General features: G+C 40.6%; 2 protein-coding genes across 3 annotated transcripts; one reads left to right on the top strand and one right to left on the bottom strand.

Moving 5' to 3' along the window:
- Positions 1-2,515: 2,515 nt before the first annotated feature.
- Positions 2,516-9,281, bottom strand: ALG2 (ALG2 alpha-1,3/1,6-mannosyltransferase). Of its 2 annotated transcripts, none has more exons than XM_072153065.1 (3): positions 9,104-9,281; positions 7,863-8,193; positions 2,516-3,645 (listed from the first exon to the last, which is right to left on the bottom strand). In XM_072153065.1, exons 2-3 carry the CDS (start codon positions 8,172-8,174, stop codon positions 2,737-2,739), a joined length of 1,221 nt encoding a protein of 406 aa, XP_072009166.1. In that variant the 5' UTR covers positions 8,175-8,193; positions 9,104-9,281; the 3' UTR covers positions 2,516-2,736. The 2 variants fall into 2 exon arrangements, with proteins under 2 accessions (XP_072009166.1, XP_072009165.1); XM_072153064.1 differs by having other exon boundaries at positions 9,045-9,278.
- Positions 9,282-9,413: 132 nt separating this feature from the next.
- Positions 9,414-17,415, top strand: SEC61B (SEC61 translocon subunit beta). Its single transcript, XM_072153067.1, has 4 exons — positions 9,414-9,572; positions 15,583-15,680; positions 16,775-16,876; positions 17,139-17,415. Exons 1-4 carry the CDS (start codon positions 9,570-9,572, stop codon positions 17,224-17,226), a joined length of 291 nt encoding a protein of 96 aa, XP_072009168.1. The 5' UTR covers positions 9,414-9,569; the 3' UTR covers positions 17,227-17,415.
- Positions 17,416-17,502: the final 87 nt, after the last annotated feature.

Genomic DNA, 17,502 nt, shown 5'->3' with positions numbered 1-17,502 from the left:
AATAGTTTACACACATCAGCAATACACAATGGGGCACATTTACTAAAAACAGTGCTGCACTTAAAGAGAACCCATCAGGCAAATTAATCCCCTAAACAAAATATATTTTCATAAACTGCCATTAGAAAGTATTGTCCCTATCCCTTCATTGTCCTGTGTGTATAGGAGAGATACAATAGCTCCAGGATAGAGCCATGTTATAGCAGAACATGTCAGGTACATGTGTAGCTGATGTCCAAGCCTCACACATGTATTAGGAGGGAGAGCATGTCAGCAGATAAAGCACAGACACAAGCAATGCTTTACTATACATTACACACAGACATGAGCAGGGGGAGGAGTAACTGGTGACATCACTGCCTCTCTCTATGTGCCAGCCTCATTTACATTTTGATCAAGATGATTTTATAATGATTAATGTATGAATTGACTAGATAAAGGCTGTGATGGAATCCTTGTGAGCTGCTCCAACAGGCAGTAGTAACCTTTAACTTTTTTTTGTTGCACCTTTAACATGTGCAATACACTTCTGTTGGACTTTGCATGATAAATGTGGTGCACGATCCGACTGTGCACCGGAATGCCCATTTCAGTGCAGGAATTTGTGTTGTTTGAAGAATAGTCCACATATGTGGTGCCGAAACTTCTTTAATACATGTGCAAGCAGTTTGCACATAAAAGAATGTGCAAAGTCCATAGTAAATGTGCCCCAATATACACTCACCGGCCACTTTATTAGGTACACCTGTCCAACTGCTCGTTAACACATGGCGGCAACTCAGTGCATTTAGGCATGTAGACATGGTCAAGACAATCTCCTGCAGTTCAAACCGAGCATCAGTATGGGGAAGAAAGGTGATTTGAGTGCCTTTGAACGTGGCATGGTTGTTGGTGCCAGAAGGGCTGGTCTGACTATTTCAGAAACGGCTGATCTACTGGGATTTTCACACACAACCATCTCTAGGGTTTACAGAGAATGGTCCGAAAAAAAAAACTACCAGTGAACGGCAGTCTGTGGGCGGAAATGCCTTGTTGATGCCAGAAGTCAGAGGAGAATGAGCAGACTGGTTCGAGCTGATAGAAAGGCAACAGTGACTCAAATCGTCACCCATTACAACCAAGGTAGGCAGAAGAGCATCTGTGAACGCACAGTACGTCGAACTTTGAGGCAGATGGGCTACAGCAGCAGAAGACCACACCGGGTGCCACTCCTTTCAGCTAAGAACGGGAAACTGAGGCTACAATTTGCACAAGCTCATCGAAATTGGACAGTAGAAGATTGGAAAAACGTTGCCTGGTCTGATGAGTCTCGATTTCTGCTGCGACATTCGGATGGTAGGGTCAGAATTTGGCGTCAACAACATGAAAGCATGGATCCATCCTGCCTTGTATCAACGGTTCAGGCTGGTGGTGGTGTCATGGTGTGGGGAATATTTTCTTGCCACTTTTTGGGCCCCTTGGTACCAATTGAGCATCGTTGCAACGCCACAGCCTACCTAAGTATTGTTACTGACCATGTCCATCCCTTTACGACCACAATGTACCCAACATCTGATGGCTACTTTCAGCAGGATAATGCGCCATGTCATAAAGCTGGAATCATCTCAGACTGGTTTCTTGAACATGACAATGAGTTCACTGTACTCAAATGGCCTCCACAGTCACCAGATCTCAATCCAATAGAGCATCTTTGGGATGTGGTGGAACGGGAGATTCGCATCATGGATGTGCAGCCGACAAATCTGCGGCAACTGTGTGATGCCATCATGTCAATATGGACCAAAATCTCTGAGGAATGCTTCCAGCACCTTGTTGAATCTATGCCACGAAGAATTGAGGAAGTTCTGAAGGCAAAAGGGGGTCCAACCCGTTACTAGCATGGTGTACCTAATAAAGTGACCGGTGAGTGTATGTGCAGATTATTATAGCAAACTCTTTACCAAAGGTGAACTATGATAAAATAGAAGTTCTATACTGTAAAATGCCTTCTCACACTAAAAAAAGATTGACCTAAATTTTGATTTCACCTCCCATGATAAATATATAAACTACCTAGGGGTCAAAATAACTTCACCCTTTGACATGGTTCCCAACATTCTCTCCTTGTTTAGATGTCTCCCTATTTTGGTAACTTTGTTACCATTAGAATTTGGGTGGCATGTTAGTCTCTGACTAAACTGGGAATGAGATCTGGTCATCCAGATGTCAGAACAAAAATGTCAGAACTGCTGTGTGATGGTGGCGGAGGGTAGTTATCAAGTGACCTTGGCCGAGACTTCTATCAAAATTATGCATAGAACTGACATGGTACCGACCATAATTTTCTTCCAATCCTCTTATCCACTTTGCTTTAGATGTTGCAATAAAGGTCTATAACATGTGGTTGAAATCTTTCAATGCTTGGAGCCAAATACATCAAATCTTTAAGAAATTTAATGTAAAGGGAAAGGACAAATATGGTATTTTTAACTTCATACAAAAAAAGAGAAATAAAGTAAAAATTATTGCACATCAATAATGTTATGAGTAAAGGCTTTATTTTAAGAGGTGGCCTCACAGTCCAGTATAAAATAGATAATACAGTAGTATAGGAAACAAATCACTGAAATGTAGAAGTAGGCTTGCACTAAAGAGACATTTTATTCCATTTTTTTTCTACAGCGGGTTTCTTCAATAAACACCATTCACACTCATAAACCCAGTAGGGAGTCAAAAACAAAGAAAAGCATTTTTTGTTCAAGTTCCTTCCAGCAATTTGCATACGTAATGGTGTAGCTGATTTGCAAAAGCTTCAGAGGAAAACTTTTCCACAACTCTTGCATGTCCAAGTTTTCCCATTGTTGTCCTGAGGGTAGGATCTTTAATGAACTTTTCCATTGCATCAGCAAAGGCTGCATGTGTAGGCGGACATAAAAAGCCTGTGATATTATCGGCAACAGATTCAAGGGGACCTCCAGAGTTAACAGCTATTACAGGACAGTGCATGTACATAGCCTCTATTGGTACAATTCCAAAATGTTCATTGCTAGGGGTGTATAATATACACGTGCAATTGTGGAGAAGATTAAGTTTTTGCTGATCAGAAAAAGATCTCAAAAATAAAACATGGTTGCTTATGTCAAGCTTAACTGCAAGCTGGTTAAGTTCTTTATAATGCTCAACATTCTCACTTATTCTCGCATCATATCCCCCAGCCAAGATAAGATGAATCTTCTCCCAGTCCTGCAGACTTACTTTCTCCCGTAGTAAACAAAGAGATTCCAGTGCAAGGTTAAGGTTTTTTTTCCGCTCATATCTGTTAATTGAAAGAAATACAAACTTTCTCTTTGTAGGTACAAGTTCAGCCAAACCTTCAAAATTACAAGACTGGAAGTTGCTGACATTCAACGATGGATATAAGACATCAGGTTTTATATGAGATAATGATGTAAAGGTTTCTGTGAAGATTTTAGCAGTATACTGACTATTGACTAGAATACAGTCAGCCATGCCGGTTGTCTTCTCTTCCAGCCAATCAATGGGAGCTCTATACATCTTCTTAACCAATGATGGCCTCTTAGTAAGTAGCTGGTCAGGAAAATGGCAATAAAATAAAACACGCTTTCTATTTCTAGCCAGTTTAAAAACTGGAATGCAGGCAGACACCTAGAAAGGAAACAAATTAAAAACTATGTGTTATAACTAAGAAAAAAGTTTTTTTTGTGTGTGCTCACCCTTCTCGTCGTCCCAACTGATGGCCATGCTGGATGGAAAAAACTCCTGGTCTGGATCCAAGGTGATAAATTGCAAAAAAATGAGGAAAATATAAAGTAAATCCACACAGGCAACTGTTAAAAGTAAAAAAATCTTCGTAGAGAGCTTTATTAGTTACATATTAAAAATGTGACATCACGATAGAAAGGGGGAGAAAAATGTTAGGTGACGCGTTTCGGACAAAAGATGTCCTTAGTCATACCCATTAGAAAAGTTGTTGCAAATACCTTTTATGCGCTAGAGGAGAACGCCACCGGAAGTCTGGTAAGAGGCGGGAAGGGGGGGTGTCAGATTTAAGAGTCACATGACAGCTGGGGGAGGACCAGTATATATGGAGCCGCTAGTAAGTGTGCAAATGTATAAACAAAATGTAACTATGAGTAGAAACATTAGTAGATGCATAAGGTCGTTCCTAAAATTCATACCATTAGGTGATCGTGTGTCTATGCTTCGCGCATGTGAAGTTTCTTTTTACGATTGCCTCCTCGTTTGGTTGGTGGAATATGTTCAATTGCCACCACTGACATACTGTATATTTAGTGGAGCCATTATGGACATCCTTGAGATGTTTTGATAAGCCTGAGGATTTTCTAAGGCTAGTTAAATTGTTAGGGTTGGCTGCTGTGATATGTTCCGCTATGCGGATCTTCAGCTTTCTCGTGGTGTTCCTGGGGCTTATCAAAACATCTCAAGGGTGTCCATAATGGCTCCTCTAAATATATGTCAGTGGTGGCAATTGAACAAATTCCACCAACCAAACGAGGAGGCAATCGTAAAAAGAAACTTCACATACGCAAAGCCTATTGGATTTTGCTATTAGACACACGATCACCTAATAGTATGAATTTTAGTAACGACCTTATGCTCATCTACTAATGTTTCTACTCATAGTTACATTTTGTTTATACATTTGCACACTTACTAGCGGCTCCACATATACTGGTCCTCCCCCAGCTATCATGTGACTCTTCCATCTGACACACCCCTTTCCCGCCTCTTACCAGACTTCCAGTGGTGTTCTCCTCTAGTGCATAAAAGGTATTTGTAACAACTTTTCTAATGGGTATGACTAAGGAAACGCGTCACCTAACATTTTTCTCCCCCTTTCTATTGTGATGTCACATTTTTAATATGTAATTAATAAAGCTCTCTACGAAGATTTTTTACTTTTATCAGTTGTGCAGATTTCCTTTATATTTTCCTAATTTTTTTTATGTGTTATAACCACAGATTCTGATTTGTTTGGCTTTTGGCTGAATTTCTTATTATATTCTAGCAAATCTATATTAATAAGTACCTGTCATGCAAATTATCCCAACCAAAATAAAGGGCTTATTAAAAACTATGAGTAAAAAGCATTTCCTTTGTCCCTAAATGGTTCCTTTCCATGGCTGCAATATTAACCCCTTCCCGCCAGAGCCCTTTTTCGTTTTTGCGTTTTTATTTTTCACTCTCCACCTTCAAAAAAATCTAACTTTTTTATTTTTACATGTGTGATGACTTGTTTTCTGCGTAACAAATTGAATTTCAAAATGGTGGTATTTAATATCCCATGATGTGTACTGGAAAGCAGGGGGGGAAAAAAAATCCAAATTGCAGTGAAATTGGTGAAAAAATGCATTTGTGACATTTTCTTGTGGGCTTGGATTATTTTTTAGATTTTTTCCATCTTCTGGCGCTAATAACTTTTTTATACTTTGGTGTACTGAGCTGTGGGTAGTGTCATTCTTTGCGACTTTTATGTTTTCAATGCTACCATTTCTAGGACTGTAAAACCTTTTGATCAATTTTTATAGAATTTGCTATATTTTTTAAAATGGCAAAAAAGTGCCATTTTCGACATTGGACGCTATTTTCTGTTACGGGCTTAAACGCAGTGAAAAAAAGTTATTATATTTTGATAGATCAGGCCTTTTCAGATGCAGTGATACCTTATGTGTTTATGATTTTTACTGTTTATTTATAACAGTTCTAGGGAAAGAGGGGTGCTTTGAATTTTTATTTTTTTTTAATTATAATTTAATTTTTACTATTTTTTAGACTCCCTAGGGCGTCCTAAGGTAGCCAGCACTGACCACGGGTGTTACTGGTAAGCCTTTGCTGCAATATGCAGCCAAGACTTACCGGCTATGGAGAGGGCTCAACCCGTGAGCACTCTCCATGCATCCGCACCCGAGTGGTTTAGCTGAAAAAAAATAAAATTAAAAAACATTATGATATGAGGCTCTGTTAGTACTGTGGCTGCTCTGGCGCTCTCCTCTTTGCCTAATTATGCACTGCTACAACATGCTCCTGCTCAGCATAAGGCAAGAATACGTCACTGTGTTGCCCCTGACGGGCAGAAGTTATCAATCGCATCACCATCCACCAGCTGCTGTGTATGAGTCATCCAGCTCAGGTTGATTAGTCCTGTATGGACAGTTCAGGCAGCTCTTTTATGCATGGAAGACAGTATGCACCCAGCTTTCCCAATGTCCTGAATTTTATAATTGTTTTTTTGAGCAAAATCTCTTGGTTCAGGGATTAAACAAGATCTGTTTCTGCAGTGTAGCTACAGTATTCACACGTTATTGCCTATGGTGACCTCCAAAACGGGTAATGGCACCCAAATGTCCGAAATGCGACTTTTACACATATTTACATGACATAAAAAATGTAATAAAAAGTGATCAAAATGTCGCACAGTCCTCAAAATGGAAGCAATGAAAACGTCCGCTCATTTCACTAAAAATGACAACTCAGAAAGCTCCGTACACCAAAGTATGACAAGTTATTAGCGTCAGAAGATGGCAAAAATGTTTTTCTTTTTCGTACACATTAGTTTAATTTTTGAAAATGTATTAAAACGCAATAAAACCTGTATAGATTTGGTATCACCGCGATCGTACCGAACCAAAGAATAAAGTTAGAGGTGTTTTTTGGAGCGCAGAGAGAAAGTCTTAAAAACTGAGCCCACAATGCACATGCATTGGAATAATAAATAACATAACAGGAAAGTAAAATTTGTGAAGCACAAAATAAGCCCTCACAGAGCTCTGTACACGGAGAAATGAAAAAGTTATGGATTTTTATAGGTGGAAAGCGAGAAATGAGTGAAAAAACCCTGCATTCTTAAGGGGTTAAGCATTTTACAGAAATGAAAACAAAACAAGGGTTTCATTCTTATAGGCTGCTACTGTAAGGAGGCTAAAGGACCAGTGATGATGTCACTCTGGTCACATGACATGCTGAGAAGAGGAACGGAACCTGGGGAGGAGAACATGGGAATGGCCGGCCATAGAATATAATATAAAGTAATTTTATAAAGTAATTTTTCGCTAAAAGAAGGGCATTAGGTAGTTAATAAGGCTCTATAGGAACCTGTCACTAGCTGTTTTTGTGAAAATGTGGTGATAGGCTCCCTTTAAGCGATTCCAAGTATCAATATCAACTTTTTTCTGCTCACAAGCAGATGATAGTGATACAATTGCTGGGAGTCAGACCATAAGGAACACTGAGGGCGCGTTCACACCTTGCGTTTTGACCTGCGTTTTCATTGCGTTTGAAATGCATATACAACAGCTGAGGAGAGGTGATTTGCCTAATTATATCACTGTTAACATACCGGTTTACAAAACGCATAGTAAACGCGATGTTAACGCATGCGTTAAAAACGCGCTAACACATGCGTTAACATTGCGTTTACAAACGTAAACGGTAATGTAATTAGGCAAATCACCTCTCATCAGCTGTTGTATATGCGTTTCAAACGCAATGAAAACGCGACCAAAACGCAACGTGTGAACGCGCCCAAATGGTCAAAATACATGAAGTCCCTTTTCCACAAGATGACCCCAATATTATTATTGCTCCATTCTCTGCTATGGTAAAAGGCTTTCACAAGCTTTGTCCTTCCCAGCCTTATAGATTTGCAATGTGAACCTGAATGAGGCGGAACACAGAATTTACAATACACTGACAGCATTAGGGAATGTAGAGAACCCAGAAAAAGGGATTGTACAAGAAAAAAAACACAACTGTTTTCTAGCTCAAACTGTACTCTACCTTTAGTAGAGTAGATATATAAATGTGCAACTTACTGTAAATGGAAAAAGCAATTAAAAACTCACCTGGTCGCAAAATACAACATCAAATTGTTCTCCACTGAGAAAGACTATATAGAAGGCCAGAAATATCATTCGAATGTATGCACATAATGCAAAGAATCTGCCTAAAAAGCTTCGAGGAAGCCAATCTCCACAGCATCTAATTGGGATGCCTGAATCTATTGTCTCTGAGAAACAATGATTGACATCATAATGGGCAGTCCACACTTGAACCCGACAGCCCCTGGATTTCAGCGAAAGTGCTGCATCAACAACAAGCCTCTCCGCTCCTCCAATTCCAAGGTCTGGATGAATGAATAGTACAGAAGGTTCCATGGCAGCAGCTGTATACAAACTGTCAAAACATAAATAGGATTAGTGAAACATATTTTAATTACCTAACAGGTAGGGCATTGGCTGCAGCAATACGCGTGTCCGTTTCTCAGTCTCCTCATGCGTTCTTTCTTTACTGCAAATCATCCCCATCCCTCCCCTGCCTGCTCAATGCACATGGCAGGACATGGGGATCCAGGAGGGAGCTGAAGGAGTGTGGACGAGAAGTGACTGAGACACAGGTTGCTGCTGCTCTTGTGTCCCTCCAACCTTATTGTATTGTACAGACAATGCCTGGCAAAAATTAGATGATGAAAACTATACTTCATACCTAAGACAGGAGAGCCATTCTTTGGCTTCCATTGTAGCAAATTGTTCCAGCTGAACCAAAGCTATAACATGTATTACATTGACGGCACTGCTGTTCGGCCTACAGGAGTCTTTGTATCATATTTCTTTCTGACGCAAAGACTCCTGTCCACTGCACGGTGCTTGGTCTGCGCAACCTGACCAGCACGCGGTCCGTATCCGCAGATCATGTATATTTGTGTACAGGGAACCTTACTCCACAGAAATATGTGAAACATACTAAATGTCTGAGCTCTGCTGAATATATTCATGTAATATGCCTATCTTTTAATCCCAGTGGGTTCTCCCACTGGCAGGACACTCCAAATAGAAAGCATTTGGCACCAAATAACTGGGGATTCTCATTGTCTATTTTATCACCTGACTAAAAAGCCATGAACAATATCTAGACCTTCCAAAAGTATATAATCAGCGAATGGAGGTGCATAGAGCCACACAAGAGCAACTACAAACACGTCCCCACAGAGATGACCTAGACCAAGTGATCATGAAGCATGTACTCACACACTCAGCTATGGAAGCAGGTACACATGTGCGGCCGAACACTCCTTATAGAAACATACATATTGGCCACATGTTACTCTTTCCATGCACTACCGATCAGTCAGACACAGCAAGCTGAGATTCCAAGCCATGAATGCTGACGTGTCCTAGAAGCAGAGATGGCACCGCGTATGTAAATGGTTTGCGAACATGTGTAAAGCTTCTGTCTCAAGTCCCCCAACCATTACGCTAGAGAGATTTGCAATAGTTTGAAATAAGATTATTGGCTTCTCTAAAATGGCCGCCGCTGTACACGTATATGAGTCAGGTGGAGACAAAACTAAGCAACTGTTTTGCCTCTACTAATCTGATCGCGGAAGAGAGAAAAACACAACAGGCGTAAAATGGTGACGTTCAATCCCGTGATTGGCTGCCGGCAGGGCTTCCGCTGACGTGGTTCTTCTCATTACAGTGAATAAGTGACGCCGCTTTACTCCTTCTGTGCTGTACATCGAAGACTGAGGATCTGTTCAACCCGTCAGCAAGATGGTGAGTCCCTCTAACTGCTTCTTTATATTATTGCAGTCTTTTAGGAATGAGAATATTATGTGGGGTTTGGTATCCCGTATTGCTGCTCTGTGTGCCCTAATTGTGCTATCTGCATTTTATGAGATTTTATATTTAGATTGTTTTATCCATCATGTTTTTTTTTTAATCATTGTTTCAGTTAAAACACACGACATTGTGAAAGTGCAGTTTGTTTCCTCACTGACCCAGTCAAGTGTTCTTAATTTTTATGCAAATCCCTTGCAGAATGAATATTTAAATAAACCCACAAAAATGATTGTTTCCTGCAGTACCCCACGTAAAAAAAAAAAAAAAAAGGTCTGAATCAAAACGTGTTTTGCCATTTTGCCGCACATAAATTTGAATGAAAACATCAGCTCCTCCCTCAGAAAATGAAAGGTTTCATTTGGACCACACAGTGAAAACCATCAATACATGAGAAAATGAGCCACTGTGGGTTTTTTTTTTTTATTGCATTTGGAATTCTTTTCCAGCTTCCTAGTACATTGCATGAGATATGCAACACTGACCCTAGGAAGTGTGATTTATATCGGAGATAACACGTCCTCATACATCAAAACAGAAAAATAAAAAGTCTATTGCAGAATAGGGAGTGAATGGAAAACACAAAAATGAAAAAAAGGCCAGGTCGTTAAGGGGTTAAAACTTCTATTCCAATTGCAGATGGTATAGTACTGTATGGTGTGCTAATGGCCAGTAATATGACAGATAAATGATGGACACCATTGCAGTCTCAAGTTTTTGATCACAAATTGCTCATGTAATGGAAAAGGGCTTATGTAACACTGGGTTATGATTACATCTCCTTCATCCATTACAAATAAGGGGTCATCCTTTTTACCTCTTTACAAAATTACACATGAACTTGTGTACCTGTGAAGATAGTTGCAAGATTTTACTCTTACCCCTCCAGCAGCCTGCTGATTCTTAAAGGACTTGCTGCTAAATGCCTGAACAAGTTTTATGCTTCAAGGAAATCTAGCACATGTATGCAGTATTTTACAGCAAGCGCATTTACACACTGTTGTGTGTGTCCCTTGAAACGGGATCCGTTCTTCTATTGACCTAATTTTGGAGAAAATCGTCGTTTAACCACTTGCCGATGTTTTGCGTTTTAGTACGTTGGTTGCGCGTGTAATTTCACGGGCTATGCCCTCTCAATACAAGCTAGGCATTTGTTGAAGTATGAAGCAAACAGGTGTTAACCCTTTGATTGGCCCTGGCAGTGTGTGGGAATCGCCTAAGTCATGACCTAAATCAGTGGTGGCAAACCTATGGCACGCGTACCATCTCCCCTGCTGTCTATATATAAATCATTAGAATTCCCGGCAGGCAGGAAAAGCTGCCGATCGCCGAGAGCTCCAGTGATCTCTTTCACTGAAGGCTGCGTCTGACCTGCTCTGTGCTCATTAGAGCTGCCTAGAGACGCAGCAGCAGGTTGGTGTTCCTCACTGGATGGGGTTGGTGTTCCTCACTGGATGGGGTTGGTGTTCCTCACTGGATGGGGTTGGTGTTCCTCACTGGATGGGGTTGGTGTTCCTCACTGGATGGGGTTGGTGTTCCTTACTGGATGGGGTTGGTGTTCCTCACTGGATGGGGTTGGTGTTCCTCACTGGATGGGGTTGGTGTTCCTCACTGGATGGGGTTGGTGTTCTCCGCTGTACTTGCTCCTGCTTTGTGATATAATTAGTGATGTTGGACTTTAGTGGTCTGTTTATTATCAGTACGGTGGTATTTATCTTGTTGTACTGGTAATGGTCATCATGTAGCAGTATTATATGTCCCTTATAGAGTGGTATGTTGTGATTTTAGTCGTGTTGGCACTTTGCGATGATTACATGGACTTTGGTTTGGAGTTTGGGCACTCGGTCTCTAAAAGGTTCGCCATCACTGACCTAAATCCTTGCTACCTGTGACATCACTGGGGAGTGACGATCTGTCGCCATGACAGCCTCTGGTCTTTGTAAGACCCAAGCTTGTTTCATTTCTGAAGATCTATTACAATGTGCCAGTAGCATATTGTAATAGATTACTATCCTATAGTATGGTAGAAAAGAATTAGACAACCCACGGTTAAAGTACCCTAGGGGGTCTGAAAAATAGTTTTAATTCATAATCATAAATATGTTAAGTATCCCAGCATCCCAAAATGTCCAATCAAAATATAATGGAGGTTATTTCCGGCATTGAACCCTGGAATGGTAAATGGCACCCATACATCCAAAACGCCACTTTTTTTTGTGCTGTCACCAAAATGGAGGCAAAGAAACTGGCAGCTCATCCTGCAAAAAAAAAGTTAGTGCCAGAACATGAATTTTTTTTTTCATTGACATTTTTAAAACTAACCCAACGAATAAAGGATACGTACCATTTGAGGCGTACAGTGAAAAATGTAGAAGCCAAGCCCACAAGAAAATGTAGCAAATGCATTTTCTTCATCAATTTCATTGCATTTGGAAATTTTTTTCCCAGTACACGACATGGAATATTAAATGCATCACTATGAAGTGTAATTTTCTTACTCAGAAAACAAGCCACATGTTCTTTACATGGGAAAAAAAAAAATATATCGATTTTTGAAGATTGGGAGTTAAAAATGGAAATAAAAAAGGGGTTTAAATTCTTCTCTTTTGTCTGCTAATTTAAGGACATCTACCATCGGATTACCTGATGGTAAATGACTATTGCAATTTATGCTTGCCCCTGGGCCGTGCCAGCCGCATTCTGAGAGCCGCTGAGATTTGAAAAGCGAGCCAATGACATCACCGGCTCTCAGAACACGACTGGCAATATATTATGGTGGAGCCTGATGGTGCTCTGCAGAGCACCACAGGCTAATTTACATATCTTAGAAATGTATTTTTTACAGAAATGCAGCCATGCAAAGATGTAAGAAATGAAGCTTGGGGCGGGAAGGTACGTAATAGTTATCTGCCATCAGGTAATCTGATGGTAAATGTCCTTTAAAGGACACCTGTCATCAGGTCTGTGTCACTAGTCCTGTCACCTGTTGGAGCAGCTCACAAGGATCCCTCACAGCCTTTATCTAGTTATTTCATATATTATTCATTATAAAATCATCTATTCTTTATTATGTAAATGAGGCTGGTCACATGGTCAGAGGCAGTGATGTCACCCGTTACCCCTCCCCTCTCCTCCCCCTGCTCATGTCTGTGTGTAATGTATAGTAAAGCATGGCTGTGTGTGCTGCATCTGCTGACATGCTGCATCCTCCTAATATACAGGTGAGAGACACAGACATCAGCTACACATGAATCTGACATGTTCTGCTGTAACATGGCTGCCTGGAGCTGTTGTATCTCTCCTAAACACACACACATGCACACACAGGCTGCAGGGGGCGTGGCCACCAGCACCAGGAAGCACATCATTATACAGCCTCACATCATTATACAGGCTGTCAGTCAAGCACTGGGGGTGTGGCTGTGCCTCCCACTCATGAATAGAGTGGACAGCTTGAATATGCTAATGCTTCATTGGACATTTCACAGGTCATTTGCATACAGCTTTAGGACCTCATTGCTTAGGTTTACAGGCATGTAGAGGGACAATGAAGGGATAGAGGCAATGCTCTCTAATGGCAGTTTATGAAAATATATTTAGTTTAGGGGGGTTATTTTGCATGACGGGTTCTCTTTAAGTACTACTCTCTTCTGCGTCACTGCCTCCCTCCTCATCCAGAGACCTGGTGATGTCACCAGCCAGAGAGCCCTTGAAGTCAGAAGCGGTTTCGGTGATGTAGACAGGGGCCCCTGAGGCCGATGTTGCATAACTTTAAGACTATTTTACAAAATGAGGGCATTAGAAGGTAAAGGAGGAACTGCTCCTATTCTGACTACTTCCTCTTGCCCAATAAAGCATTAGAATTGATGCAGTATCAGGTGCTTGGCAGTGGACGGATGGGAGCGCCTTCCCCTCCAACCGGGTGGTGCTTTCAAGGTAGCTAAAAATCTTTTTGCCTTATCCGATCCTGGAAAAAATAATTTTTTTCCAATATTCTCTTCTGGAGCATCACTGGCTGCAAGGCAGCCTTTATTGGCCAAGCCTCTGTTTGGAAAGTCTCTGTCAAAGCCTCTCCAGATTACTAAATTGTTCTAAAGAGATGCAAACACATGGAAACAGTGCCGTCTACAGTTGTGAATTAGTTCCTTTTGTGATAGATATACTAGTTTAGTTGGTCCTGCATCTTATCTGCTAGTGGCGCTTTGTAACAGATAATGTACAAATCGCCATGTTCTGTAGTATACCAGTTTGTGATAGGGGCGATCTGTCACCCTAGGGTTTAAAGGGGTATTCCCAGGAAGAAAAGTTTCTTATATGCACTCAGCACCTCAAAATAACACCTTCTCTAAATCACTGTTATTAACAGAAATGCAGCATTTCACAGATATAAGTCCAGCCTGTCTCCATCAGTCTGTCTCTTTTTCAGTTGCCCCTAGACATGACCTTGTAACTTCAGACTTGGGGTCAGGCCCCATCTTGATTTTTTTTTTTGTGAGATCGTGCAGATGAGATTTCTGTGTCTTTCTGTTATGTGCCTGCCCCCTGCAGTCCTAGCATTGGAGCTCAAAGACAGTCACTGATTCACTTCCTGGCTGGAAATGGTGAGGAGAGACGAGCTGTAAGCTACAAGGAGATATGTGATCTGCGGAAAGGGGAATGCAGGCACATAGCTGTGAGACTGAGAACAGAGATGTAGCACTGCTGACTCTGTAATGAGCATCTAATAGATCTCATGCATCTCTGATCTGTCTCTTCTCAGTCTATTTGTTAGTGTGTTAGTACAATGTCAGAAGCCAAATGGAAGTGCATATACACCTGTACCTTGATAATCTAACCACATTGTCACATGGGTCATAATGTGACTGCTTAGAGAGGCCCCACCCGCACCCTGAGATTTTGCACTGAGCACCGTAGAGAGTGATGGGAGCTAAAACTGAGTAAAATTGTAAGGGGTTAAAATGATCTTTATTGTGTTAACATCACTAGGGGATTAAAATGTGAAAATTTTATTTTGTGGGAAAACCCCTTTAAGTACCCTAAGGGGTCTGAAAAAAGAATAAGGAATAAAAAACCTAAAGGTTTAAATCGCCCTTTCCCTAGAACTGATATAAAAATAAACAATAATAATCATTATTAACATGTTGGGTATCACTGCTTCTCAAAATGTCTGCTCAAAATATAAAAAGTTATTCCCGGCAAGGAACCCTGTAACAGAAAATAGTGCCCAAATGTCCGAAACTATCCTTTTTTTTTTTTTTTTTTTTTTTTTTTTTGCAGGTCCTAGAAATTGAAATAAAAAGTGATCAGTTTTTACCATCCCACAAATGTTATCAATGTAAAAGTCATCACATCCTGTAAAAAATGACACATTACACAGCTCCGTACAATTTTTTTGTACAAATGTTTACATTTTTTAAAACCTACAGAAATTTGGCATACCAGTAATTGCGCCGACCCAAAGAAAAAAGGGCAGGGATCATTTGGAGTAAATAGTGAAAGCTAAAACAAAGCCAACAATCAAATGGCGCAAAAGCGTTTTTGCATATGGAATTATGCCCTGCTTCCCAGTACTTGGGATGAAAAATGAAATGCTGCCAAATGGGAAGAAAACAAACCCTTATAAAACTGATGGGCTTCTAAAGAAGGGGTGCAAAAAATTGAAAAATTATAAACCAATGGCATCGGTGGGAAGGGGTTAACAAATTATTAAAATTTGCCAAATTTTTTTTTTTTTTGTATAAATACATAATGGTAGGTGGATAGTTAGATGTGGCGTTACATAAGACTGTATATTAGACACTAAAAGATGAGTTCCCCAGTGTGTAGAATGTTAGCTAACCTTCATGATGCAGATGATAAATCTGTTGTGCAAAGTATGATTAGATAGTCTTGTGTTACAATCTGTCTGCTGTACATGGGCTAATCAAACCTTTCTTCTTTTTTCTAGCCTGGTCCTGCAGCAAGTAATACCAATGTTGGTGCATCTGGACGTTCCCCAAGTAAAGCTGTTTCTCCTAGAGCAGCAGGATCTACTGTGAGGCAAAGGTAGTAAATTCTTCCAGCAAACTTGTCATCAGGATTTCACATTTTGAACTAATCTGCTTTTATAATTCACATTTATGGTTCTCACTTTTAAAAATGTTAAAGGACACCTGTCATCAGGTCTGTGTCACTTGTCCTGTCACTACTACCTGTTGGAGCAGTTTACAAGGATCCATCCCAGCTTTTATCTAGTCAATTCATACATTAATCATTGTAAAATCATCTTTTCTTTATTATGTAAATGAGGCTGGTCACATGGAGAAAGTGATGTCACTCCTGTTACCCCTCCCCTCTCCTCCCCCTACTCATGTCTGTCATGTGTAATCTATCGTAAAACATTGAAAATGCTTTGCTTTACCTGCTGACATGCTCTCCCTCCTAATACATGTGTGAGACACAGAAATCAGCTACACATGAATCTGACATGTTCTGCTATTACATGGCTGCCTTGAGCTGTTGTATCTCTCCTATACACACAGGCTGCAGGGGGCGCCAGCACCAGGAAGCACCTGGAGGAGCCATTACACCATTATACATCACAACATTATACAGACTAAGGCACTGCTTTGTCTGCGATCGGGAACGAGCCGCCGGTGTTTTGCATTAAATTAATGCAAAACTCTGGCGGCTCATTCCCGATCACAGGCGTTTCCATAGAAACGCTGATGCGATCGGGCCGAGGCACGCCCCGGTGGGTGCGGCTTTGTCTGCGTTTTCAAAAGCAGACAAAGCGGTACGTGTGGCACCAGCCTACCAGTCAAGCACTGGGGATGTGGCTGTGCCTACCACTCATAAATAAGCTGGACAGCTTGAATATGTCAATGAAGAGATAGGGGTAATGATAGCAGTTTATGAAAATATATTTAGTTTTCCTTCTCTCATTCAGATGTCATCTGTCAAGATTTTCTAGCAGCATGAGGGAGGGGGAAGGAGAAGCAGGAAGTTGTAAGAGCAGTATAAAAATGATGATGATTACTCAATGTGGCTTCATGTAATAGGGCAATTGTAATAGATAGCCCTTTAAAAAGATTGGATAAAGTACACATTCCTATTTTTTTCTGACGAATATATTGTAATCTTCGATTTTATTTCTAAAGGAAAACGACAAGTAGTGGCACAAGGAGTTCAGGACGGACCACATCTGCCGGAACAGGGGGCATGTGGAGATTCTACACAGAGGATTCTCCAGGTCTTAAAGTGTAAGTGTTTCTGTTTTATCTGCTAAAAACGTAGTAACATAGTGGCTGTATAATTGATGGACTATGTTCCATCAGAGCAGGAACTGGTCTTGCACAGCTGTTGTAAAAATCTGGCTTGGGGAGAGGAGGGTTGGCCAGTCCAGCAGTCTCTGATGTAGTTAAACCTCTTATACTATTACTATATGATGTTTAAGTGCAATTGTTGGATATGGGGTACAAAATTCTTTTGAGTAAATTATTTTTTTTTTCCCCCTCTTTACAGAGGTCCTGTTCCTGTTTTGGTGATGAGTCTTCTTTTTATTGCTTCAGTCTTCATGCTGCACATCTGGGGAAAATACACACGTTCATGAAAATGCTTACCCACTAATGTATTACTGGACCAAATCATTTGGACTTCAAAGAACAACGGTCTATAAGCGCAGGCAGAAAAGCATTTTTCAGCAGACTTAATAATTTCTCTGTTGTACAAGAGTTACTGGGAATATTTCATTGTTATCCTCTAGTCTGTAAATAAACTGGTCACTGTCCATTTACTAAAACTGAGCGTTTTTTTTTTTTATTATTTGTGTGGAGAAACTAGTGGTGTGTGTTTTTTCATTTTGGTTTAATGGATTTTGTGCTTCACT

This window comes from Engystomops pustulosus, chromosome 5, assembly GCF_040894005.1.
Source record: "Engystomops pustulosus chromosome 5, aEngPut4.maternal, whole genome shotgun sequence".
NCBI classification, from domain to species: Eukaryota; Metazoa; Chordata; class Amphibia; order Anura; family Leptodactylidae; genus Engystomops; species Engystomops pustulosus.
The sequence above is the reverse complement of the archived record's forward strand: the minus strand, read 5'-3'. Positions and strand labels throughout refer to the sequence as shown.